Consider the following 16,097-nt stretch of genomic DNA (forward strand, 5'->3'; position numbering starts at 1 on the left):
ACACCATTTACCCTTTACAATTAATATAATAAAACCAAATAAAGAAAGAAACACATTTTTTATTAAACATTTATTTATCAATTAAACATCAGACAAAGTCTAAAATCAACCTTTGAAACATTTTATCCATTTTAATATTCCAGTAGATTGCAAAAATTAAAAACTGTAAAGCAGCCATAAGGGAAATGATTAAACCTTATGAAACATTTCATCCATCTTAGTATTCAAGTAGATTACATGTAAAATATGATAGCCGTAAGAGAAATGACATCTTACTTTGTTCCTGGTGCATACCAGCCATTTGCAGTCACACTCATTACCACTCATTAAACCATAAAAAAAAAGCAACACTTACATCAATATTAAAGGGATAGTTCACCCAAAAAGATGATGTTGTCATAATGTACTCGCCCTCAAGTTGTCCCAAACCTGTAGAGTTTCTTTCTTCTGTTGAACACAAAGGATATTTTAATGAATGTTGGTTAACAGACAGTTGAAAGTTGCAATTGACTTCCATGGTAAAAAAAAAAAAAAAAAAAAAAAAAAAAGGCTACTATGCAAAGTCAATGGCAACCTTTAAATGCGTTAACCAACACTCTTTAATACTTGGCTGAATGTCACGTCACTTCACTTAAAATATCTTTTGTGTTCAACAGAAGAAAGAAACTCGTACAGGTTTGGGACAAATTGAGGGAGAGTAAATTATAACAACATCATCTTTTTGAGTGAACTATCCCTTCAACAGAATTAATCCGATAACAGAAACACTTCCATCAGGAATACCCATTCTGTGGGATGATCATGAACCACTACTGTGCAAGAAGATACTTTTTTAACCTCTGAACATTAACAGAGAGTTTTGGAGGATCCAGCTCAAGAAACAGTTTTTGGAACAACTCAAGTGAGTACAGGTCCTTCTCAAAAAAAATTTATATTATGATAAAAGTTCATTATTTTCCATAATGTATTGATAAAAATTTAACTTTCATATATTTTTGATTCATTGCACAACAACTGAAATATTTCAGGTCTTTTATTGTTTTAATAGTGATGATTTTGGCATATAGCATTATAATATAGCATAAAGCAAATTTTGGATGTCATTCGGAAATCAAGGTGCCAGAGTCTGGAGGAAGACTGGGGAGAAGGAAATGCCAAAATGCCTGAAGTCCAGTGTCAAGTACCCACAGTCAGTGATGGTCTGGGGTGCCATGTCAGCTGCTGGTGTTGGTCCACTGTGTTTTATCAAGGGCAGGGTCAATGCAGCTAGTTACCAGGAGATTTTGGAGCACTTCATGCTTCCATCTGCTGAAAAGCTTTATGGAGATGAAGATTTCGTTTTTCAGCACGATCTGGCACCTGCTCACAGTGCCAAAACCACTGGTGAATGGTTTACTGACCATGGTATTACTGTGCTCAATTGGCCTGCCAAATCTCCTGACCTGAACCCCATAGAGAATCTGTGGGATATTGTGAAGAGAAAGTTGAGAGACGCAAGACCCAACACTCTGGATGAGCTTAAGGCCTCTATCGAAGCATCCTGGGCCTCCATAACACCTCAGCAGTGCCACAGGCTGATTGCCTCCATGCCACGCCGCATTGAAGCAGTCATTTCTGCAAAAGGATTCCCGAAGTATTGAGTGCATAACTGAACATAATTATTTAAAGGTTGACTTTTTTTTTTTGTATTAAAAACACTTTTCTTTTATTGGTCGGATGAAATTTGCTAATGTTTTGAGAATTTGGGGTTTTCATGAGCTGTATGCCAAAATCATCAGTATTAAATCAATAAAAGACCTGAAATATTTCAGTTGGTGTGCAATGAATCTAAAATATATGAAAGTTTAATTTTTATCATTACATTATGGAAAATAATGAACTTTATCACAATAAGCTAATTTTTTGAGAAGGACCTGTATTTGTGGGTCTTGGGATATCTCAAATCCAATGCATACGTGACTCCCAAAAGATAGCAGCAGGCTCTGCTGAGATTCCCAAGACTGCGGAGGACAGTGATGCCCTCAATCACAACTCCTACATCGCTGACTGCCCCATCATTGTCCCGAAGGATGTAGATTTTTATGACCTCCTCTGCCAACTCTACGTGTACGAAGACGGGTAGATCAGCTGAACCCTACAGGCAAATTTTAAAGATAACTGGTTAGAGCTAACATTCAAACCTGAATGTTACAAGAAAGCGATAAATACACAAAACAAATAGCACCTGAAGAAGCAAACATTCTGTTGGACCGTATGATAGGTAAAAAAAAAAAAAAAAAAAAGGGGGGGGGGGGGGGGAGTTGCAAAAATTAACAGCATTCTTCTTAACAAGAGGACAGGTTAATTTTCTACATAGGGACATTTATTTTTAACAATAAACCTAAAAGAAAAATGAAAAGAGACTAACTGTGAGCTTCTATGCTTTAAATCAATGCTATAGGCTTTTATTGAGGTCTGCATTATTTCAACCAATTTCTTTATAAACATGTTTAATATTTAAGTAAAATGACTAATGGTTTTGAAACAAAAAAGCTTGTTTAATTGCACTACTTGAAAAAAAATATGCATTGCATTAACCCTCACACTCAACCCTTAACCCTCTAAATAATTCTGTGGCTTAGTAAATATTACAATAATATTTAACTTTATGAACTTAATAAAATCTCTGAATATTATAAGATTGTAAATGTGTACCTTGAAATGCAATGTAGTTGCTTTGGATAAAAGCGTCTGCCAAATACATAAATGTAAACATAATAATTGACTAAAAATACAACAGTTAATTTTATCTAAAATGTACAGTTATATTTTATCTTTTTTTCCCCTAAAACAATTTAGTATTTGACTAACAAATTGTTTATTTATAATACACATAATATATTTGTGAAATTTCTATCAAACTATTTAAGGATGCAAAATTAAACTGATCTGTTTCAGGGAACAAAAATATTACTTTAATTAAAATTAAAACAATGTACCCCTCCCCCAGCCTCCGCTGTCCTTCAATACCCACCAGGTCTGGATTTGTTTTGAAACAGCTGCGGTGACTGGAGTAATGGAATGAAAATTCGGCTTTAATGTATATATGTATGTATGTATGTGTGTGTGTATATATATATATATATATATATATATATATATATATATATATATATATATGTGCGTGTGTGTGTGTGTGTGTATATAAATATTATATCAGTCTGGCGAGTAACCCTAAAAAAATTACCAGCCAAATAGCCATAGAGGGTAGGGGGGGATAATAGACGGTTGTTTTTTCTGCATTATTTTTTTTTTAAATAAATGCAAGCTTAATGAGCTTAAGAAACTTATTTTAGAAACATTAAAAAGCTTACTGTTTTCAAACTTTTGACCGATATTGTATGTGATCTAGGTTTCAGTGCACTAGAATGATTTTACAACGGAGCAGGCCTTAAACTGTCCGACTCCCTATAGTGGGAGCTGATTAAAACGCACCAGTCTATGTTATGTCCACGCCATTTTAAATACTTTTGCATGGTATTTTTAGTGGTTATTTAAGAGCTCATACTTGAGTTCATGTAGTAATTATGATGTTTTACAACAACGTGACAGCTTTTTACAAGACAGAATGTCATTTGAAAGTTCATAAATGATGTGTTCCCTTTTGACAAGCCACTGACCCCAAAGGGGAACCTGTACAAAATCGTTTTCCATTGGGCATGTATAGTTATAGTTGCTGGACCACGGTACACTTATCGTTAGACTTTCAAATGGCGGTTAAACGGTGATCCAAATAGTACGAAAGTTAATCCACTCCAAAAAAAAACCCTAACATACATATCGCTGCCCCACTAACTACCTTAGAAAACTACACTGTTATGTACACGTACACACGGTCAATGTTTAATCAACTTTTGAATAAAGTATTGCAAATATACATCGTTATAAAATGACTACTTACAGGAAATTCGAGTAATGCTGTTCACGTCGTTGCTGAGAAAAGCAGTCCTTCAGTGACAGGTGCCTCTTGCTTGAGCCGCGAAACTCGTTAAACTTCTTAAGATGTCGCAAAATACAAACACAATTGTTAGGAAATCCTTAATAATTAACTTCTGAATTAAACATCACAAACATATTTAGTTTAAGCTGGCTAAATTACATAACGTACCCCGATATGAGAGGAGTGCGGGTCTTGCCGTTGCTGAGGAAACTCAGGAACGCCGTCCTTCAGGTGACCTCGATTAAGTTACGAAACTTGTTGAAGATGACGTAAAATACAAAGACAATTGTTAGGAAATGCTTAATAATTATTAACTTTATAATAAAGTGTTACAAACGTAAGTAGGATTAGCTGACTAACGTTACTTACCAGGAGTTGTGAGGAGTATGGCTAGTCGACGTCTCTGCTGAGAAAAGCAGATTTTTTTTTCCTGCGGAGCTGCACACGTGATCACTTTAGCCGCGAAATTTACTTAATTTATTTAAACCGTTTTTTATTAAGCTGGAACTTTATTTAGGAAAATTGGTAGGAAATACTTAATAATTTTAGTTTCTAAAACAGATCAGTACAAGTAAATAATTATCAAATATTTATATTAGAATTCACCAGAAATATTGAGGGTATATTAAAAATATAATTAGTTAGTTAAATACTTATTTATTTTCATTAAATAAACTTAAATAATATATGTAAATTTTAGAGAAATTATTTGTTGGATTTTTAATTATTATTTTTAACCTGACCCACTCAAAATATCTCTTAAATGATTTCAAAAGATTTTATTAAGTAAATATAGCTCTTTATTTTTGTGAAATTTACTAAGCCACTGAATTATTTTTTACAGTGTACTCTGGCTTATAAGGAAACATCATGTCTTCCTGGATAGTGGTGCGGGGACTGAAAATCTACTATATTTTTATGCTTTATTCACAAATATAGCACAATAACATTATTCTTTGTTATATTTGTGGAGGTATGTTTTCCAGTCATGTAATTGTCTGTTATCAGCTAGAATACAATAAATAATTATTTAATAAATTATTAAAATAATTTCCATGCATTCTTACCCATACCCAATACTTTTCTCTGCCATTCTCTTTATTCTCTCAGTCACTCTATCTCTCTCAGAGAAACCTTATTAAATCTATTAGTGTTAACCTTGCAAATCCTCTCGGTGGCATTTAGTGCATTTGAGGGACAGCAGGAGTGCGAAGTCTTTATCCTTTAATGTTAAGGACGTGATTATTGGATTGATAGGTGTGAAGTGGAGTGAGCTTTTCACTGAAATGTATTTAGAATGTTAGTGTGTGTGCTATTTGTGCAATTATTTTATTGGATCTTTCTGACTTGTACTTGTCCTTAATGAAGCTGCTTGACTATTCATCTCGTGTGCCGTACGTATTTCATACATACACAGGTCAGGAAACATGTTTTTTAATCATGAATGTGCTTATGTATTATATATCAAAGTTGATGGACAGGAATTAGATCTCATAATGCTGTTTAGCCCTCTTATTGCAGAGCTTTTCCTAATAATCTGAGACAGAACCTAGAGATTGTATGTTCTTGTTGGTAAAGAGAATAAATTATCTTTGAATTAAGTTCTTAACACTGAATTAGAAATAATCGATGAGCTTTTGAAGATAGATGCATTTGAACAGTCTGTTAGCTTCGAGCTGCGTAGTGCGTAGTTAGCGACTAGTCAGATCACATAGGCTACTTTGTCTCGTTTTCACTCACATGTTTAATGTAATAGTGTATTGCCATCTGCTGTTTCAGAAGGGTAGTGCACTTTTTCAACTAAAACACAGCTGAGGGATGCGTGTCTATATATAGGTGTATACACACCTAAACGTGACAAATATATATTATAGTATTTGTTTAGTATTTGTAAACATTTGTATTTCTTTTTTAATTTATTTATGTAATGTACATTCTTCTTTTATATATTTTGTAGTATATCTCTACTTGTTTTTAATTTCGGTGAAATGAAACTTTCAGGGCATGTGTGCAGAATCCAAATGGAGCCCAGCGATATTCAGGTTCAGTGGATCTGATGATTGTCTTAGACTGTCTGACTTCATGTATGTCTCCTAAATCATTTCTTTTCACAATATATGCACTTAAAAAAAAATAGGGCTTGGTAAAAAATATTGATTTCTCGATTTTAATCGATTCTCCTTTTTACGAAACTATAATGATTCTTAACTCCCAAGAATCGATTAGTCGATTATTTTCAGTTCATGAAAGGAACATCGAAGCCCACACATTATACAGAAATTGCAATAAACTTTGTGTTTTGTTACTTTTGATGTGAAACAAATTCAACATATTTCAAATTCTGTCAATTTTATTACAATATTCAAATAAAAACTGCCATTTTGGCGCTGTTTAATGTTGAGAGATAGATCGCTGTAGCGCCTCAGTTCAAGATAAGCGGCAGCGCAAAACTCTTCTGAACTGATCTCTATTGCTTCAATGTTGGCTACAGCATGAAATAAACATAAACATGTTTGTATTAGGGCTGGGCAAAATAACGCGTTATTTTAATTAATTAATTAATAATTGATAATTATTTTATCGGGCGTTAACGCAGTTTTTTATTATTATTATTATGAAAGTACATTCATTGCTCACTTGCTCTGAATACACATAGGCCTGCAGACAAATCATGGGTCACAGGGGGGGCTGCTCCCAATCAAACTGTTTAGGCTAACCATCAGCTCCACAAACCAGAACAGAAAAGAATGCAATGAGCTTGAAATCACGACTTCATAAACGGGAAATAGGAAGTTTCCGATAGCACATGAAGACAGCAGAGAAGCGCTTGCTCAGCACAGTGGAATGTATTGTTTTGTAAGCTTTGTGGTTTATTATTTTGAGTCGTACGGGATGCTGTAACACACGGCCCTCTCACACTATATTGCTTTACAAATGTATCGCTTTTGCCGCTCAGAAATATTCACGCAATCGTGCACCACGTATCAGAAGATCTCCACTCCGGCGCTGTTAGCGTTCACACTCACTGATCTATATATACAGTAACTGAACCGCGCTCTGACCCACCTCTTCCAACAGAGCCAGGGACTGCTAAACAGATCGATCACACCAGTCAAACGAACAAGGCTTTGGGGGTTAAGTTTGCCTAGTGTGAGCACAAACTAATTATTTTCCCGCATCCCACACACAAGAGTCTCTACCCGCCAATCAAGTGCTGTCCCGTATTATAATGTTATGATCGAGGCTCTGGACTCTGAACATAACTTGTTTTTCTATAACAAACTATAATATATTTTCTATAAAAACGCTAATGCCCTGGCTGTGACAAATAGCTTGTTTTATTTAATTACATTAATGTTATAAGTTAAGATTTACAAGAGATATTTTAACTGCTACTACATAAAAGGAACACTGCTGTAAAAAAAAACACTTTATTTGTTTAAAGTGTTTGCAAACCAAGTGTTATTGCTTTTTTGTTCATATAGCAGTATTTTTAAATGAATAAAGTGCACAATACACTGCTGTTGAATGCATTGCTGGTTCTGTGTATAGCAATACGATTAATCGCAGACAATCATGCGATTAATCATGGTTTTCAAAAAATGTAATTGTTGCCCAGCACTAGTTTGTATGCAAATCAGTTAATTGTAACCTTCAATATTATAATAATGTAGTACCAATCGACTCTCATGTGTATTTTACAGCATTAGTTGAGTGATTTGTTTTTCCTTGAGAAAATATGCCATGTCCTGTAAATGATATATACAAAATAGGCCTAATCGATATTCAATCGAATCATGAAATTTGTGCCAAAACCCACTCCTAATATTTTTGTTCTTGTGCATGTTTCCTTTCTTCCTGTGTGTGTGTGTATGTGTGTTTTATTGCAGGTGAATGTGACTGCAGAGACTTCACGACAGGTCCTTATTGTGAGCTTTGTGAAGATGGTTACTATGGCAATGCACTGACTGGCAGCGCAGGCGACTGCTTACCCTGTCCTTGTCCAGATCACACCACCTGTGTCCAGGTGCCAGAGACAGGGGACGTGGTTTGTACCAACTGTCCAACAGGCCAAAGGGGTCAGTTGCAGTCAGTTTCTGTGCAAATTTACATAATTCAGCTCAGCTCAGTTCAGCATTAATATGCAAAAAGATTAGTAGTTAAAATACATTATGCACACACTGTAAATAAATATACATTTAGCCATTTAGCAGACACTTGCATCCGAAGCACAAGCACAAAGGGTGATAATAAAAAGAAAGTAGATTGTGTTAATGGATTTTAATGGATTCCCAGGTGTACGGTGTGAATTATGTGAAGATGGTTTCTATGGCAACCCTTTGGGTTGGGGAGGCGAAGTGCAACCGTGTGTGAGGTGCGAGTGTAATGGGAACGTGGATCCCAATGCAGTGGGTGTGTGCGATCACATGACTGGACGCTGTCTGAAATGCCTGGGACATACGACTGGGGACCATTGTGAAAAATGCAGATCAGGTTACTACGGCAACGCTTTGGCCAATGAACTCAATCCAGAGCGAAAGTGCAAACGTGAGTATCATTTAAAACAATGAATGTGGCATAAAATTAAGACATTTGAGGGGCGTATAAAGGGTATATAGTCACCTGCCTTATCCTCTTAAGGACAGTAAAATGTAAAATCACATACATTGTGGAAACCAGCCAAAAGAAAATGGCTTAATATACTACAGATATGTAAATGCAAATGAGTAAGAGACAGAAAATATCATTAGCTGAGTATAAAAACCATAGTCAATGGAAAGTCGTTGATGCTTTGAGACTTCAAAACTTTGATTAAATTGTTTTTGAGAAGCTTGGCAGCATTAAGCATTTTTTCCTTGTTCGAGATGTTGCTTTGTTGCATGCCTCATTAGAATGTAGACATTAAAAAGCATTTTGTGCATGAGCTATACATCATTTGCGATCATGTGGCTGAGAAGATTTTTTTGTGAAATTCTTTGTAACTCGGGAAACTCAACTTTCTGGGTTTTTTGCATTGAGAATTTATGAATTTCTGTTTCTAAGCTTGTGCCTGTGACGTGGCCGGGACATCAGGATCACCGAATGACTGCCACCCGGATACAGGAAACTGTGTTTGCCTGAGTCATGTGACAGGGAGAGACTGTGGACAGTGCGAAACTGGTTATTTCAACCTGCAGCCAGGCTTGGGCTGTGAGATGTAAGATCTGTCAGTATTTCTGTCACTATATCAGCCTATAAATTAAACTGCATAAATTATATGCTCTTTTCTTCTCTTCTATAGGTGTAACTGCAACCCCATTGGCTCCTCTTCTTCAGCATGTCATCCAATCACAGGACAGTGCATGTGTCGAACAGGTGTAGAGGGGCTGTCATGTGACACTTGTCGAATGGGATTCTTTGGTTTCTCCTCTAGAGGCTGCAGAGGTATTGAAATCAATAATCAGAACCAGACACTGGACATATGTGGTTGACATGGACAAGTCAGATTTGCCCTGAAACAAAGATTTGCATCTTTAAAATGGTTTAATATTAACATTTTAATGTTTAATGTTTATTTTTCTAATGGGACTTATAAGTTGTTATTTTTTTATTATTATTAACAAATTAAAAATACAAATATTTAATAATCAAATTATATTTGTCAATGATACTCTGTTAATCAATATATTGTACTGTGAATTCAGCTAAATAAACTCCATGGAGTGTTATAACACAATTGAATTTATTTTTAAACATAAAGAGATAATTCTTTCATAATATGAACATTTTGTCTTTAACTACTCACCTTCATGGAGTTCCAAACCTGTAAGACACATTAAGATATTTTTGATGAAATCTAAAAGCTTTCTAACTCTCCGTAGAGCGAATGGAACTACCATGGTTAAGGCCCAGAAACGTAGTAATGACTTCATTAAAATAGTCAATGTGGTTCAACCGTAATGTTATGAAATTTTTATGTGCAAAGAAAACAAAAATAGCAACTTTATTTAACAAGAAGAGAAGAATTGTTGAATAAAGTCCTTATTTTTGTTTTCTTGGCACGCAAAAAGTATTCTCATAGATTCATAAAGTTATGGTTGAACCACTGAAGACACATGGACTATTTTAGTGATGTCTTTACTACATTTTGCTGTCTAGGGTCAGAAAGCTCTCGGATTTGATAAAAAATATCTTAATTTGTGTTTCTTACAGATTTAGAACGATTTGAAAGTGAGTAATGACTGAAAATTTGTTTTTGGTGAACTATCCCTTTAAGATTATACATAACTTTGTCCATTGTGTCCCTCACATACTTTTTTCAAGTGCTGGAGACTCATTGTTTCTCTTTCTCAATCTCCCACCTATAGCATGTAATTGTGACCCCATGGGCTCGTCCTCGATGCAGTGTCATGACAATGGGACGTGTTCTTGTCGCCATGGGTTTGTTGGATATAAGTGTGACAAGTGTGAATTGAACTACTATCAGAATCGCCTGACCCACCAATGTGAGGAGTGTCCTGTGTGCTACAGTCTCATCAGAGACCAGGTGGGCCTTCCTCAGTTCATGAGAGAGAGAGATGATGATGAAGCATGAAAAATGATATTTTTTATGGAATGGTTGCTCAACTAATTAAAAGGTTCACAATTAAGTGCTATCTCACCCACTCACTAAGGTCCTTTGCTTAGATGCTCAGATCTTTTGGGTTTTTCGTAATGAGCATGAATGGGTGGTAATTGCAGACTGGTTCTAGATCTGCCCTTTAAATGATAGTGCAAGCTCAGTGGGGCTCAAGCTAATAAGGTGTGATGGATATTTTTAATAATCAAAGCTACGTCTACTGCTGTAATTGAGTGCTTTGATTTTTCTGTTTTTAAATATGACTACATTCACACATTGTCTCATCATTTTCTTCTCATGGGTTTTGTTAATGATTTTTTCACCTTGTTATGTGTACAGGCCAGTAAACTGAAGGACAGGCTCCAGGAGTTGGAGAAGCTGCTTAGCAGATATGACTGCAATAAATACAGTCGGCATTATCGTGGGCGACAGCAGCACAGACACCAACATAACGGCCTGGACAATCACATACAGAAGGACCAAGTTGAAGACTATCTGCCCAATGCCCTGGAAGACCTCCTAGCTATTCAAGGTGAAAAGTCCTTAACCAATTCACAAACAAGCTGTTTTTAGTAAACACATATTAAATGGCAACGTGCCAGGGGTCATCAAATATTATACAATAGTATATTATATTACAACATATTTTGTAATACAATACATAATATATTCAATGTCCAGCACATTAACTATGTTCACTGCATGGAAGGCAGATTAATTAGATAAAATATTAATAAAATAAATAATAATGCCCTTTAAAAGCAAATTATTCTTTTTTTTTTTTTTTTTACATTAAAGCACCATTATATTGTAGTAACTCAATATAAATAAGAAGCATTTAATGTGTAATTAATGGTGCTTATGTAGTTATTTATATATTGTTAATATGAACACTGTCATAATGCTATTACACCAAATATCTATCTTTTCACTTGAAACTGGTTTATGAAAAATAAAAAATTGTATTTAAAATTTTATCACAAAATTTTATCAGTGTCATCCTGTTGACCAAAAAATCAGTTTGAAACACCCAGAAATTGGATTGACAATATATCTGTAATAACACTTTCAAAAAGTTTGTATAAATATATATATATATATATATATATATATATATATATATATATATATATATATTTTTTTTTTTTTTTTTTTTTTTTTTTTTCAATAAATTAATAGTTTTATTCAGCAAGGACTCATTAATTTGATCAAAAATTACAGTAAAGACATTAATAATTTGACAAAAAATAAGGCTGTGAAATTGTAGTCTGGGTGAGCATGAAATAAACTTTTGAAGTATATTATATTATATGCTAAGAAAAAAAAAATGTGTTTAGGATGGTTTATACAGTCACTTTTCAATTTATCACAGTTTAAGACTAATGTAGAACATATTGTTGCTCCATTCAGCTTTGTTGTTTCTGCAAGTGACAAGCGTTTTGTTGGAAACTCCCTACTGATGCTTCACTGATGTTCCTTCTTTGATGCAGAGGCTCGCGAGGATTTCATTAAACAGTTCTCACAGCTAGAAACATCTGCCCAGACCTTACAGCTGCAGCTGCGTAGCATTGCATCGGCACTGAACTGCAACTTAACAGACAGCGGAGAAGTTACAGAGGAAGAAAAGACTCTGAAGGGTGAACATGAGTGTCAAGAGCTTGGTGACACTTTATCTGTTACTCTGAAAATGCAAGACCAGCTTCAGAAGATGACTCTTGACCTTAACAACATGGTGAGTCTGCACAGATCAATTAAATGAATGTCTAATCCATCTGGCTAGAGAACGTGTCTTAATGAAGGCTTTTGTGTCTCTCTGCATCTCTTCAAACATCTTATTCTCAGGTCATCCCATCTGTAATCCCTAAAGAACCAAACAAATGGAACGCCATAGTGAATGAGTCTGAGTTGCTAGTGAAAAGGTTAGCAGAAATACTGAATGTACTACAAATGTCAGTTCAAGTTTTAGATGTGACTTCTGCAAACAATGTTTTCTTTTAACAGTCACACAGACATGGCAGCTCGTATAGAGCAGATAGCAGGAGATGCCTTTAAAATGGCTAACAGAACCTATTCACAGCTGATAACTTTACTAGAAGACAACTCCACAGAGTCATATGTACAGGATCTTACAGAGAAGTGAGTTACATTATGTTTGTTATTGTATTCATCAAGCACTTTTTGGGGTTCCCTGGGTATTGGTCTTTAATAACTCATTTTAAATGCCGCTGTCTATCTGTTTTTGTCTGAAAGCCTGGAGAAGATGCAGCAGTTGAAGGAGAATCTGACGCTTGAGGTTAATGAGACTTTAGTGACACACCTGTCACTTCAGAGGCACAACTCCGAGATAGCTGCCGTCTTAGAGAACATCACCTCTTCACTATCTGAACTACGCAGAATGGATGGCAATTTCACCCTCGCAGCACAGGAGTCCAATATAACGTCTTCCTCACAGATGCTTAATCAAACAAATGTCACAGCAACCAAGGATGAGGTTTGTTCATGCATTATGTGTGGACATTGTGGTTCAACTATTGATGCTTTAATACACTGATTTTTTTTATCAACATGCATGCATTTTAATCTTATTAACTAAAATCTTATAGGTCTAGAGTTGATTTACACAAAATTATAAATTATTTTCTAGTTAAAATGCTTAGTTGTCATCAGTTGACTTATTCCACAACATGACAAACAGAAATAATTTTTAGAAGCTTTTATAAACATTATGTTATGGTCCAGTGATATGTTTTGTAAGCAAAGCTTTATACTAAGAAACATTTCTAATTGAGCGGTCATACTTTTAAAGGGATAGTGCACCAAAAATTCAGTCATTAATTACCCTCACGTAGGGGAGTGTGTTATATATCATCTGCAATAATATCGTAATTGTTTTAACGTTGTGCATTTTGGCATTATTGAGTATTTTTCAAAACCCAAACAAAACACCTAGGGATCGCATACATGCATTGCGTGATGAAGTCTAGTGGGTTAAACGGTGCACATGTGTATTTGGTGTGTGTTCTTTCACTGCATGATTCAGTCTATTAAAATGCATTAAGAGTAATAATAGAATTCAAGATATGGGGCAGAAAATGTATACATTTTGATTATAATGATTCGGTTGAGTTGCAATGATTCACTTATTAACAGTGACTTGCTGCCATCTACTGGTGGACTTAGTTTCACATTTAAAGTATCTTTTCATTTTTTTAATAATTTCAAATATCAGTATTCAATGTTTTATGTTTAAAATATCAAAACATTATTTATTTGTAAGTGCAGGTTGAAGCACCCCATGTCCCTCTGAGCTGCATTAAACAGTGTGCAAATACATCTAAATGCCACTTCAGATGCAACTCTGCAAATATTAATTTTGTTGATACTGATCTCATTTGTTTGGTAACAGCTTAATTGTCTTATTATTCTAATTGACTGATTAAATGTAAGACTTTGACTCAAAAGATGCACACTTTATTAAATTAAAAAATGTCCATAAAAGATAAATATCAATCTAAGCTTATAGGAAAAGATTAATTTACAGTACTATTACTATTGATGTGAACAGACCACACAGAATATGAAGAATATCATAAACTGCAGCCTTCCGTCGTTCAAAACTAATAAAACCTTCATACATATTCGGAAACACAAATTCAGATATTTTTGATGAAATACGAGAGCTTTCTGACCCTGCTTAGACAGCAATGCAAATATCACATTCAAGGCCCAGAATGGTAGTAAGGACATTGTAAAAATCCTTACTTTGTTTTCTTTGCACACAAAAAGTATTCTCATCTTAATAACATTACGGTTGAACCATTGATGTCACATGGACTATTGTCCTTACATCCTTTCTGGGCCTTGAATGTGTCAGTTGCATTGCTGTCTATGCAGGGTCAGAAAGCTTTCGGATTTCATCCTAAATATCTTAATTGTGTTCTGAAGATGAACAAAGGTTTTACGGGCTTGGAATGACCTGAAGGTGAGTGATTAATGACAGAATTTTCATTTTTGGGTGAACTATCCCTTTAATGCTAATAGGTGTTCTATCTAGAAAGTTTCTTAATGGATGTTTTAAGAGGTTTTGACCTAGAAAATTTGTAGGATAAAAAAAACAATTAAAATTAAATTGACATTAAAAATTTGCTGCTGATGCTGATATGCCAATAAAAATCCATCATTTTTTTCCATACTGCTTATCTACTGCAGGGTCTTGGGGCTGGAACATATCCCAGAATCTCAGGCCATAGGCAATCAATTATAAATAGTGTGCTCTGAGTGAGGAGATCATCGAAAGAATATATTCTGAACCAAATTCATCTGTATTTCAGATCGAGGACCTGATGAACAGGACAGCTGAGTTTGATGTTTCTGTCCAGTCTATAGAGCATTTGATAAATAAGACCAGAGAAGAAATGCAGCCTCACGTGGACAGTGCTGAAAAGCACTTGAAAACTGTTCAAGAGCTCGAGCAGGTAAAGCCTGCCCACACTGATAAAGAAACACACAAAGAAGTATAATAAAGTTCTTGTAATTAGAGGTCTTGCAGATCTTTCATCCTGTGAATTTAGCACCTCCTGCCACTCAGTCTGGTGGGAAACGTTACACAAGAGAAAAAACAACAGGGATGTGTTCTCAGCTCAAAGCAAATTCAAATGTGACAATTTCCTGCCAAAAGACAGTGTAATGAGATGCATCTTTTGTCTTTTTATCTGAAGCTGACGGCTGTGGCTGAGGGATTTAAGGTGTCAGCCGTCTCCTCTGTGGTGACAGTGAAAGAGGTTGAGGCGGAGATTCTGTCTTTACAGAAGAGTCTGGAAGGTAACTGGTTCTGCTTTATACTTCTTTCATATTTTAACTGTTGATAAATAAAATCCGTTCTCAAGTTATGACAGATGAGCAATAAACGAGGTAAGGATAGAAGTAAATGTGTCCTAATTACAACTTGAATGTTCTAAGCTGTATAATGTTAGAAGCTGTGCTACAAATTGAGTTTAACAAGGTCAAAATTAGGAATTTCTAATTAAAAAAACATTGAAAGAGTAATATGGTACAGCTGAGGACTGTTAGAAATACAGCAAAAACTAAATTTCAGGGTCAATAATTTTTTATTATTATTTTTTGAAAGCATTAAAGTGACAAAGACATTCTATTCATCAGAGAACCCTGAAAAAATATTGTTTACACAAAAATATTACCTGCTCTGACTATCATAATAGTAACAAATGCTTCATAAGCAGCAAATATTAGAAAGATTTCTGAAGGATCATTTGACAATGAAGACTGGCTGAAAATTCAGCTTTTAAAATGTATTAAAATAGAAAACACTTCATTTAAATTGTAATAGTATTTCACAGTTACTGATTTTGCTGTATTTTGATCAAATAAATGGCATTTTGTTGTGCATAAGAGGCTTTGAAAACTTACTGAACTTTAAAAATGGTAGTGTACTAGTGTCTAATGGAATGGAAATGTGGCAATCTTGTGATAATGTGCATTGTAAAAATGTTCTCTGCTGTA

At 34.8% G+C, this 16,097-nt stretch overlaps 1 protein-coding gene and 1 long non-coding RNA gene across 2 annotated transcripts in view; one reads left to right on the plus strand and one right to left on the minus strand.

Annotated features, from left to right (window-relative positions):
- The window catches only part of lamc3 (laminin, gamma 3), a 70,552-nt gene that overhangs the window by 51,534 nt on the left and 2,921 nt on the right, over positions 1-16,097 (plus strand). The window contains exons 13-24 of the mRNA XM_026211936.1: positions 7,870-8,058; positions 8,276-8,527; positions 9,023-9,176; positions 9,261-9,403; positions 10,327-10,505; positions 10,917-11,109; positions 12,068-12,309; positions 12,420-12,496; positions 12,579-12,713; positions 12,828-13,068; positions 14,909-15,052; positions 15,296-15,398. Coding sequence (XP_026067721.1) covers positions 7,870-8,058; positions 8,276-8,527; positions 9,023-9,176; positions 9,261-9,403; positions 10,327-10,505; positions 10,917-11,109; positions 12,068-12,309; positions 12,420-12,496; positions 12,579-12,713; positions 12,828-13,068; positions 14,909-15,052; positions 15,296-15,398 — 2,052 coding nt within the window. The remainder of the gene's footprint in view (positions 1-7,869; positions 8,059-8,275; positions 8,528-9,022; positions 9,177-9,260; positions 9,404-10,326; positions 10,506-10,916; positions 11,110-12,067; positions 12,310-12,419; positions 12,497-12,578; positions 12,714-12,827; positions 13,069-14,908; positions 15,053-15,295; positions 15,399-16,097) is intronic.
- LOC113049523 (uncharacterized) lies at positions 3,994-4,498 on the minus strand. Its single transcript, XR_003276616.1, has 3 exons — positions 4,349-4,498; positions 4,148-4,233; positions 3,994-4,035 (listed from the first exon to the last, which is right to left on the minus strand). It is a non-coding gene; the product is annotated as an uncharacterized LOC113049523 (long non-coding RNA).

The sequence above is a fragment of the Carassius auratus genome, chromosome 30 (genome assembly GCF_003368295.1).
Source record: "Carassius auratus strain Wakin chromosome 30, ASM336829v1, whole genome shotgun sequence".
In the NCBI taxonomy this organism is placed as follows: domain Eukaryota; kingdom Metazoa; phylum Chordata; class Actinopteri; order Cypriniformes; family Cyprinidae; genus Carassius; species Carassius auratus.